At 39.4% G+C, this 11,422-nt stretch overlaps 2 protein-coding genes across 2 annotated transcripts; one reads left to right on the top strand and one right to left on the bottom strand.

The window, feature by feature from the left end:
* Positions 1-907: 907 nt before the first annotated feature.
* On the top strand, positions 908-4,688 carry baalcb (BAALC binder of MAP3K1 and KLF4 b; the record flags this gene model as incomplete). The annotated part of the gene is made up of 3 exons (XM_080745023.1): positions 908-1,094; positions 3,558-3,760; positions 4,539-4,688. The coding sequence occupies 3 exons, from the start codon at positions 908-910 to the stop codon at positions 4,686-4,688; spliced, it is 540 nt and encodes a 179-aa protein (XP_080601149.1).
* A 1,807-nt stretch (positions 4,689-6,495) lies between these two features.
* Positions 6,496-11,196, bottom strand: nme6 (NME/NM23 nucleoside diphosphate kinase 6). Its single transcript, XM_080744371.1, has 6 exons — positions 11,049-11,196; positions 10,697-10,792; positions 9,126-9,228; positions 8,587-8,626; positions 6,867-7,027; positions 6,496-6,667 (listed from the first exon to the last, which is right to left on the bottom strand). Exons 2-6 carry the CDS (start codon positions 10,787-10,789, stop codon positions 6,516-6,518), a joined length of 549 nt encoding a protein of 182 aa, XP_080600497.1. The 5' UTR covers positions 10,790-10,792; positions 11,049-11,196; the 3' UTR covers positions 6,496-6,515.
* Positions 11,197-11,422: the final 226 nt, after the last annotated feature.

Here is an 11,422-nt window from a genome sequence, read left to right as displayed (position 1 = left end):
TAAGCACGTGTGCTTCATTTTATGCTCTGTAAAGCACTTTGAGCTGCATTTCATGTCATGAAAGGTGCTATACAAATAAAGTTTTATTATTATTATTATTAATCGGGAGATAAGCGACCGTCAGGTCGCAGCGTGATTTTAGGCCAAAATGTGTAGGAGCAGTGTCCAAAAATGTGTTTGAAAAAATCGGACAGATGGTGGCGCTATATGGGACAGATCCATGTTGATGACATGAGTGTAGAGCAAGTGTGTACCGATTTGCGTGAGTTAAGGGCCAAATCTGTAGGAGTGTCCAAAAATATGTTTTAAAAAATCAGGCCTGAAGGTGGCGCTAAATGGGACATATCCATGTTGATGAGATGAGTGTAAACATGCTGTGTACCGATTTGCGTGATTTTAGGGCAAAAGTTTTAGGAGCAGTGTCCAAAAATGTGTTTTGCAAGAATCGGCCTCATGGTGGCGCTAGAAGAGGGCCATGTGAGAATTGATGGGTTGTGGTTGTGGTTTGGCAGGCAAGGAGTGTGTGTGCAAAATTTGGCATGGATCGGGGCAAAGGTTGCGGAGATATGAGCAGGGCAAAAGTGTGACGTGTGACGGACTGACGGACGGACAGCCGGTGGAGGTTTTGATAGTAAATGCGACCTGACGGTCGCAATCAGAATATATCCTTATTGTTGTCTAAAGATTAATTAATTGGCATATGTGAAAGAGTTAGTTTCACTTTATTGTGGAATTTACATCTAGAGAACAAGTATATTTTTATTTTCATTTACCAATTATAGCGCAGCTGTTGGTCATTATTATTCAATATTTTATTTGCATCTTTTTTCAATGTCCTTATTCATTAAGACAATCTGCTGCCTCTCAGCTGAACTGTTGGCGCTGACAGTGAATTGTTTGGAGAACTATGGGGTGTGGGGGCAGCCGGACAGATGCCCTAGAACCTAGAAGCTATCTGGAGAGTTGGACCAAAGAAACAGAGTCAACATGGCTGACCAGCACGGACACTGACGTCCCCCTGTCCTCCATCCAGAGCATCCCATCTGAGAACTCCTCTGAGACTGGCTTCTGTTCTGAGAAAACACTCACCCATGGTAAGGAAAATTAATAATGGATGTTTGAATGAATGACAAATTGATGGATGTCCATTGTCCAACATGGAACAAAAATGCTTAACATATAATTATCTACAAATGGTTGAATTAATACTTAGAATGATTCCCTTGAGAGCATGCTATATCCACTTTGATGTGAGAGGTTTAGTCAGTGATGGTTTAATGACAGCCCTACTTTGTCCACTGCTAGCTATTGTCAGGTCCTTCATTATATATTTTGATACCGTTATTACTGATATTGTATTAACTGAAAGTAAATGTCATCCATTTGGGAATTTCATTAAAACCAGTCAGTGTTTGCTCTCCACTTGACTAGAGTAGATCAGTTAAAGGTTAATAGCCCCATTGTGTTTTGTGTTGTAATGTAATTAATTGTCATGTTATATTTAACATACAGTAATTGCATGGAACATGGAAAGTCAATTCAATTTAAATGTAATCATTTATATTTATTAAGTTCAAAGCAGGCTTACATCAAATAAATGGGCATTGGGGATATTCCACATATTTTCCCCACGCTTTCTGGTCAACATTTGACTTGTCTTTTAGAATAATAATAATTATTATACCGGTAGTTAACATACAATATTGAATATACATTTACCAAAAATAGTTCTTTACAAATTAAAATATCCCTCCATTAACCATATTAACTTCTGCTGGCCAGCCTTCCAGACAGCCAGGCTATGATTGCATAGCATACTGCAGCACTGTACAAAGCCTGCAGCCATGGATACACTAGTGACCACACATGTTAGCTGAGGGGCATAACCAGAACAGATGGTAGAGTGTTTAATCATCACCACAGTTTGTTCTTGGACACTGCAGGTGCAATTTATGCTTTCAAGTACAACTCTTGTGGGCAAACATTGTTTTGCATCTCTATGGCTACTGGTCAGGGGGCTGCCCATTAGTCTTACAGCCCATAATTCCGTTGTCCCAATAGTCTGACAAATGTTAGGTTAGTGTGATGTTAGGGTTTGGGCTAGGGTTATAGGCTCAGTTATAATGTGAGGCGTTGGACCCATGGTACTACTTAGGAACAATGTGGCTTTCGGACTAATGGCATTGGCACTACTGGTCAGAGTGGGGCAATGTATTTGGCAGACATTTTCAGACTTTTTCTCCATCAGTCGACCCATAACTGTTAATCTTGACAGCGGACAGGAACATTTCTATGGCTCATATTGTGAAAGTGTCACAGTATGGCCTATGGGGTTGATTGTGATGGCCTTTTTCCCCATTCAGTGAGCACCGCTTACAGTTACACCCCACCCAAAACTAAGCTAAATGGGTCCTTGTCACGCTTACATTAGGTTTAAGGCAGGCTTTTGTAACTGGAGTTACAAATATACTAGTAAGACACCTGAGGGTGGAATGCGACCTCAGGGTGACATGCAACCTCGCACTAAAGGGCGAGGTTGCGCCAATTCTTGACCATCTGGCCAACCACAGCGTTTCTCTGACGATTCTAGTTGTTGTCATTCTGGGGGGAGTTTGTTCATGTTTTTGTGAGGGTATCAACCCCTCCTAGGGTTGATACAGGGAGAACATGCAAACTCCACACAGAAAGGCCCTATCGCTCACACCCTAGGTTGGGTTGGCGATAGGGCTTTTCTGTGTGGAGTTTGCCTAAACATGGAGATGTGGTACAGAAGGACTCATATATGGGCATAAAAAGTATGTCATGTGACATCACTTCCTGTACAGACAGTCAGACAGACAGACAGCCATTGACTCCGACCTAACAATGGCTACTGTCTATGACGGTAGTTCCATATGACATATTGGACTAGACTATCTCCATATATAGTGTTATCCACATCTCCATGTTAGGACTCATATATGGGCATAAAAAGTATGTCATGTGACATCACTTCCTGTACAGACAGTCAGCCATTGACTCCGGATTAACAATGGCTACTGTCTATGACGGTAGTCCCATATGACATATTGGACTAGACTATCTCCATATATAGTGTTATCCACATCTCCATGTCATCGACATCACTTCCTGTACAGACAGTCAGACAGACAGCCATTGACTCCGGCCTAACAATGGCTACTTTCTATGACGGTAGTCCCATATGACATGATGGACTGGACTATCTCCATATATAGTGTTATCCACATTTTGTGTAGCCGCCCTGTACAGGAAGTGATGTCACAACTCGCTGACATCACACTGACATCTAAGAGGATACGGAAGGACATCTAAGAGGATACGGAAGGAAGGTCACTCAAGCGACACGGTTCTTCAGAGTATATGCGACCTTCGGTCGCAACAATATTCCTTGTCTGGAACTACTGTAAGGGTAACCTCGCGTCACCAGACTTTCCACCTCGGAGGAAAGCCTGATATTTGTTTTAAACGGTGTTTATAAAGATAATAAAGGTAAAAACTGTCAGTTATTTATTTTGTGTTGTTTTGATTTGTTCCAGTTCCAGATTTGTTTGAAGATGGCCTACCTCCTCCGGCTCAGGCTTACCTTAAAGTCTGTTCAGCTCTGTCTGAAGCCAATCTCAATGAGGGGAAGGCCAGCAGCCCGGCGGCAATACTTCCCCCTTCACAACAGACGGTGATGACACCTTCACCATTGGGTACCACAGTTCAGCGCAGGAGTGTTTTACGCACAGAAGAGATTGTAAGTATTATTTTTTTTGCTTATTCTGCCCTTACAGTATACAGACAGCAAAATTGGTTGTCACATTAGCCAGTCAATCACAGCCACGTACCACTCCAAACAAACACAAATAATTTAGAGCATCATATCAACAAAATTGATTCCAATTTCCACTTCCATTTTTCTATAGTACATTTATTCAAAACGTACTTGTGCTTTGACTAAATTTTTAAAAGCTATTAAATTACTTTTCTAGTAAGGTATATTGCCAGTTTTGCCTGTCCAAACAGGAAATTCAACAATTTACCCTTTTTCTTGTTCTTTTTCCCATAACTAAAACCAAAAATAAACATCTGTTTAGAAAAGGACTCCCCAATGGACAACAAGTCACTGAGTGTTTTAAACAAGGAAGCCAATCTACAGTATAGCACTGAGCAAAACAGTATGGGGAGAGAGAGGCGGTCCGGGCCTCTTTGATGATTTTTGATTGCCCTTTCTTCTAGAGTTAAGCAAAACATAATTCTAGTATTTGCGTTAAGGGAGTAGCCCTGACATAGCTATTTAGTTTGGCATTAGATATATTAAATAAGAGAGCTGTTCTTTATCCAAAGCTGTGTTAGAATCTCTTGTGACTGACCTTTGGGTTCCCATTTACAGTGAAAAAGCTAATGAACAAAGTTCAGTTGTTGTAATTGCACTGGGGCCAGTGCAGCCTTGTCTTCATTATTTCAGGATGTATGCTTGTTTTTTCCCCCTACCACGTAGCTAAGAGTAATAATTCGTTCATCTCCCTGCGCAGACAAAGTGGCAGGACAATCGGATGTCCACCAAACAGGTGACCATCACTGTGACGCAGAGCATTCGTCAGGTGGACAAGAACGGAAAGATCAAAGAGAAGTCTCTCACCACCTACGAGGTTTTGAAACCTCTTGACACACAAAAGCCTTAAAAAGGGTAGAGATTGTGTAGGGGAAAGCAATTAAGCTGATGAAGAAAAATGGAAGGTTAAAGTATTGGTGATTCTTATACTCAAAGTATGCCTCAAATATGTAGAGCAAGTACAAGAGGAATGTCTGAATTGGGATGAAATTGTCTTAGAAACAATGCAGACTCTTCAGAAGTTCTTGTTATACTAGTCAGGAGTGTTTTTTATACTTAATGCAGTATTTTTGTCAGCCTGCTGTCACAGCAGTTATTTTAAATTGAGAGATGATTTAATTGTGATGTTTATAGTATGTGAAAACTGTTGGACAAATAAAATAATTTTCTTAGCAAAGAGTAATCACAGAAGAAAATGTTAATTTATTTTATTTTATTTTATTCCTGAAACCAGGCAGCTTCTTTCAAAATCCCCAAAAGACAATCATAGCTCATTCAAATGTATTAACTGGTCTTGAATCCCAAACATTTTAGTGAGCCTTTTGAGAGCTTTTCAACACAGTAAAATCCTGTTAAATCTGCAATCTGTCAGTTTCATGTCCTATAGAGCATCGCAGTTTAAGCCCCGCCCGTCCTCATTCTGGTCCCGGAAGCTTTTTCCCCATGCATTTCATCCATAGACAAGTATTTATTTAACCGTCTTTAAAGCTTCAGACAAACCCCGGCTTGTGAGGAATCATGACAATAAACACTAGCTATTTTTTGCATACAATTAATTTGAAAGCTGAAAAAAAAGACAAGGGTACAATACTGTGTACATCATTTTTGTAAAAACTGCAGAAACTACACTCCCACAATGCCTTGCGAATTACATTTATTTCCTGAAATATATGCCATAAACCACGCTCAGTTTAGTTATCCAGGCCAGGATATGGCCTGATATGTAGTGATTTTCATCTCTGAGGCCGCTCTTATCTTCATCTTTAAAATAGTGCATCATATTTGTAAAAGAAAGACTCGCTCACGAAGTCAACATGAAGTGCGTTAATCTGCCGGGGCCGACAGGGGGTAGTAGCTATTTCCGAGGTAGCCGCGAGCTCAACCAATCACAGACGTCGATGTGACCGGATGTACATTCTTACTGCGATGCTCTATAGTATTATAAAACAGTTATTTTGGTCATACATTTTTCTAAAAAAAAAAAAAAAAAAAAAAGAATTGCTCAATGTCTCAGATTTAAATAACATTTTGATTGCATTATTTACTTTGTGCAAAGCCTAGTTGAGCTTGTGTTATTAATTAGAAATGTTCTGCATTCATCATGTGTGCATTAAATTAACATTTCTTTGTCAGAAATACCAGTACAGTGTTTGAATTTGTCTTTACAGTACATGTCACAATTTCTACTGACAATAAAAATTACAGAAAAGCTCTCTGGTCTCATGTTTTTAAGCCACTTCACAGAAGCTGCAGAATTATTTGATATAGTTGATAAATGTAATGTGATGTTTCCATGCAGTGGAGAGAAACATTGTCGAAATTATCACTATTGTTAATATTTCAGCAGAGTGCATACCTCCATCAATGCCATGTATGCAATTGTCAAGATATGCCATTTCCACCTGAGATATCACTGATTATATCATCTTGACTTTTGAACTTTTTGACCTTAGTCAGGCCAAACCAACTCCCAACCAACTCTATTTGGCAGCATCATGCTTACTCATAGTATGTGACACTGACTCTGGAGAATATGGCACAAAAAAAAACGTATTTATGCTCAGTGCTTTTGACAGTTCGAGCTTCAAGCCCACAACGCATTACGGGCTTGTAGATGGGCTATTTTTTTTTTTTTATCAGACTTTACAGCTGGACATATTCTTTGCACCGTGTGGAGTCAGCTTTCTGTTGGAAGAATGTGGATCTGTCTTTCTTGGTCGTATTTCATCTGTCCATTTCTGAACGATGGCTCTTCCCTCTCCATCCACTCCTTCACACAGAAGTCTGGGAAGAAGAAGTTGATCTCTCTGTGTGCCGACTCAATGGAATCTGGGGAGAATAATGGACCATTAATGTACATAGTTATAAATTATAATGCATTATAACGCCATAGTTTGGAGCACTCATAAATATTCAGAATGCTTTATTATAATAATAATGACACATTTTCATTGCATTTTAAAACTACATAGTTTTCATAGTTGTAATACAGTTTATAATGCATTGTAACACAGTTTATATGAGGTACCTGAGCCATGCGTACTGTTTCTTGTGTCTGTTAATCCAAACTGACCCCGGATAGTGTCAGGGGAGGTATATTTAGCCTGGAACACTTTGGTAGGTCCCATCAGTTCTCTCCAGTGGGTTATGGCATCCTCCCTGGCAAGAATGTATGCACGCATTGGACCACTGGGGAAAATGGAACACAGTAAGCTAAAATCCTGACAAATGGACCATTTTACTAACTGAGGATTGTGCAGTTCATGACAGACACTGGAATAATTTGATTTAACAAGGAATTTGTTATACAATCTACCGTATGGCTTTGTATCAGATTATGCTCAACCATACAGAACAGGGGCTGACAGGATGGACTCATAGGCGGCAAGTCTGTGGGTGACGTGGGGATGCGGCACCCCGCGGAGCGCTCCTATAGCCTATTTGCATGTATGCAAACGGGCGGGGGGTAGCGCTCGATATGACTTCAGCCCCCCGCAGCGTGGACAAAACTCGGCGCTTCTGGATGGACTGACTGTAGCCGGGGACCCACAAGCCCAAAAGCTCAAGGAATAGGGTAGGACATGTGATTTTCTGCCGTACTTCTTATTTCTGTTTTATCTATTAGTTTGGTCATTAAGGTCCACAGAATGAGAGGCCTGCTCTGCCGGAAACATCGCGAAAAAAGGTTATGGCCATTTGTATATTCACTGTCCCATTGACTCCACTAGAAATATTAAAAAAAGGAAAAACATCTGCTTTAATTAGCATCATGTGAGGGGTCAAACTAGGGGTTCTTCATGATTCTGAATCCATTGCAAGCATTTGTTTTGCATAAAAAACATTGCTTGGGTTAACTTTTGGCAGCCCAAAACTTTGAAAAATGGAAAAAAGGTGATGACTCATCACTTTTGACTGTTTTGGGGTGCCGATATCTAGCCCAAGGAATGTTTTTCATGCAAAAAAAAATCTTGCAGTGGATTCAGAATCACGAAGAACCTCTAGTTTGACCCCTCACATGCTAATTAAAGCAGACTTATTTTCTTTTTTTAAATATTTCTAGTGGAGTCAATGGGACAGTGAATATACAAATGGCCATAACATTTTTTCGCGATGTTTCCAGCAGAGCAGGCCTCTCATTCTGTGGACCTTAATGACCAAACTAATAGATAAAACAGAAATAAAAAGTACGGCAGAATATCACAGGTCCCCTCCCATTTTGGTGACTGGGTCCCCGGCTACTGACAATTCAGTTCTTGCTGTTGCTAATGATAACAACCAGGAAGATTGCTGTGGCTTCACCACTGGGGCAAACAAAATGATAGTGATGTGATTGCAGGCACCTTTGCAGGCACCTTTAGCAATTTAAAAGCTATAAGGTTAGCTATGTTGGTTCTCAAGCAATAGCCCCAGGTCTCAATTGCTAATCAAGGAGGAAGTCTCTTGATGATTGAAATCCATGTAATTGATGTTTCAGCACCTATCTAGCATTGATTTATTGTGGACTTTCTAAGCATGAAATAGAATCCCTGTCAATTGAGGTATACCTTTATGTGTCAGTTCAGTGCGCTATGTAATAAGGTCTGATTTCATTTTTCTTTGCTCAGCCAAACATAAAAAATACAATTGCTAAAGGGCATAAAAGCAACAGCACTTGCACCAATGCACTTAACGAACACTGACTGTGGTAGGAATGTATATCCTATATTAGACTACTTATGTTTCAAGTAGTCTGATGAAACATACCTTACCTTGACATGTATTCTACAAGTCTTTGGTAGAAGAATCGCCCTGAACAACAAAACAAGGACAAAGCATTTTATATTTTGCATTAATAAAGTAGGTCTATGAAAAAGGCAAACAAGAAAAATAAGAAATAGCAAGAGCAGAGCAGAGGAGAGCGAGAGACCCAGATTACACCAATTTAGAAGTGCCAGAGGCACAATTCATGTTTTATGCATTTATTTCAATTTGCAATCTGCAATTCAATGACATGAAATTGCTGGCTGGCTCAAGGAAAACTACAACAGATCCTTTTTCTAAAATGTAATATAAAAACAGAAGATTGCAGATGTTCAATCAACAAAGGAGGGGTTCAATCAGTCTTATTCTGACCAGTCCAGTTCAAGTGGCCAAGGATAAAACAGACAGTGGACACCACAATGGTCAGGTGCAGGACATTGGTTTGGTTGTCTACAAACAATTAAATTGTTGTGTGTGTGATGTGATGATGTCATCAAACGATAAAGTCGACTTCAACTCAACTTTTTACTGAGTCGAGTTGACTCACCTGCATGTTCAGCGTAAAACCTCTCAGAGTCCTGTCTTCTCCACGCCATGTCTTTACATCTAACAATGACAAACTCATTGTCCAGGATTCGCTGGTGAAGAGCCTGAAAGACACAAGAAAAAGGATAAAAGTTAATAATATACTGCTCTAGTTAATAAGTAAACCTGCCTGCATGTTTGGTTACTGTTCTGGGAGTACAGTATGTTCGGAACAACTGAGTGCAGGTTACCACAGTACAGTAAAATGGAAGGTGCTGTGATACCTGACATAATGATATCTAACACAGTGATTCTCAACCTGTGGGTCATTAACTTAATGTGCAACATTATTTTCTCTCTCAACAGTAAACAAATCAACACAATGTTTAAATGTACAGAGGCTATCTGCACATATCTAAAGTGAAAATGTTTTTTTTTATATCTCTAAAATGGTAAATTAAACATTGGTGAAATTGTCAAATATTAGAAGCAGACATTGTGAAAATAGACAAACTACATGCTCACAACGTCTCGCAACGCAAGGCGTTGTGAGCATGTAGATCTGCTATTTTCACAATAGAACCATGTTATACGAAATGTAATGCCTCAACTCTTCGTGCTCATCAGAGTGTGTGTGGGGGGGGGGGGGTCCCCTGTTAAAATACGATTATTTTGGGGATCGCTGCCTGAAAAGGTTGAGAACCAATGATCTAACAGAAAGCATTCATACCTCGTAGCCCATTTTAAACACATATACCTGCCATCCCTATTTTGGCATGTCCAATTTCACAAAATGTAAAAACAATTCAAAAAAAGAAGAAGAAAAGAAAAGACATGTTCAAGAATAGCATAACACATCAAAATGCGACACGTTGTGAGATTGTACATTTGTTATTTGCCCTACAACAAAGTATATTATGCTTATAACTGGTTAGACCACTATTTATTATCAGTATACTAACCTTGATAAAGGCTTCATGAAGCTCCAACAATACATTAATTCCTTTGAGACCTCAGGGCTGGTGAATTAATCAAGGCAGCAAAGTACAAGCTCGTCTTATGGTGCACATTGGTAGCCTACAGTCTGTGTTTTCAGATGAGCAAATCTATGGCTGTGGAAGATTAGTAGCCTAATTGGAAAATTAAGTAGTAGTTGTTTCATAGTGTGGCTAAAATAGGTTATCTACAAGTTCACATGTCGCAATGTGTTGTGAGCTTGGAGATCTCCTATTTTGACTATCAAAAAATTAAAATCTGAAGGTTTTTCTAAATTCTAAAAGTTCTCCTAAAAAAAGGATTCACCAAACAGATGCAAACATGGCAGGAACCAAGGTTCCTGTCTATAGGTTCTCACTCACTGCTTTTGGATATTAAGTTTTCCTTTTTTAATTGGAATATTTTGTTTACCATCTTAATTTGAGCCCCATTGTAACCATTTATCATGTATTTACATATTTTCTATTATTATTATTTGTATTATTATTAACCAATAACTGCCCTATATCAGTTGAATGATTGAGGATCAAATTCTGTAATTCTATTTTGTTTGTGTCCTAATTTCAGCATGGGCAGACAGACCGACATGTAGCTCACCTGTAACATCAGAGGATGTGCAACTGCATCTGGCTTAACCACCGCCAGGGTGAGCTGCAGAGCTTTAGCAAGGCGGGTCATTGTCAGTTGCATTGTCTGGAAAGAAATGAAACAAGATAACATTTTAGGGGGGGAAATAGGACATCTTAATTTAATGAAATGTAAAAAGTAGTGTCAAATAGTGATTTTAAAATATCCGAGTAGCCAAGTTGACAAATAACACACAACGTTCTGCTGGCAAATGAGCACGGTTATTGTTATTTCCCTATGGTTATTTCAATCAAATAAACCTGTGCACTAATTAGCTATGATAGTTGGATATGTCAACAGTCATGTAGTAACGGTTACACACCTTCACCGGCTGTTTTCACTTTGACACAATGATTATCTGTCGCTGGCCAGCGTGTCATCAACAGCAGAGCCAGGAGGACGCAGCGCCAGCGGCCGCAGCCATATTAAAATAAATATCAACTTATGAAACTGCATCAGCCAGAACAGCGCTCAACTAACTACACGCACCCAATAGATTTATAAATCCACGTATGCATTCAAGACAATAAAACGTTATTTAATGATACAACTGCACGGATAGCATTTGTAATGCATTTTTAATGGTCCGGGTAGTAAAGATGTCCCCCGCGAAACTAAACCACTGTGTAATAGTTCCACATTCAACGGTCTCTTTTAATTTATCATAATTATCATGATATGGTCAATTTAACAGAT

The sequence above is a fragment of the Nannobrachium achirus genome, assembly GCF_963921795.1.
Source record: "Nannobrachium achirus genome assembly, chromosome: 16".
Lineage (NCBI taxonomy): Eukaryota > Metazoa > Chordata > Actinopteri > Myctophiformes > Myctophidae > Nannobrachium > Nannobrachium achirus.
The sequence above is the reverse complement of the archived record's forward strand: the minus strand, read 5'-3'. Positions and strand labels throughout refer to the sequence as shown.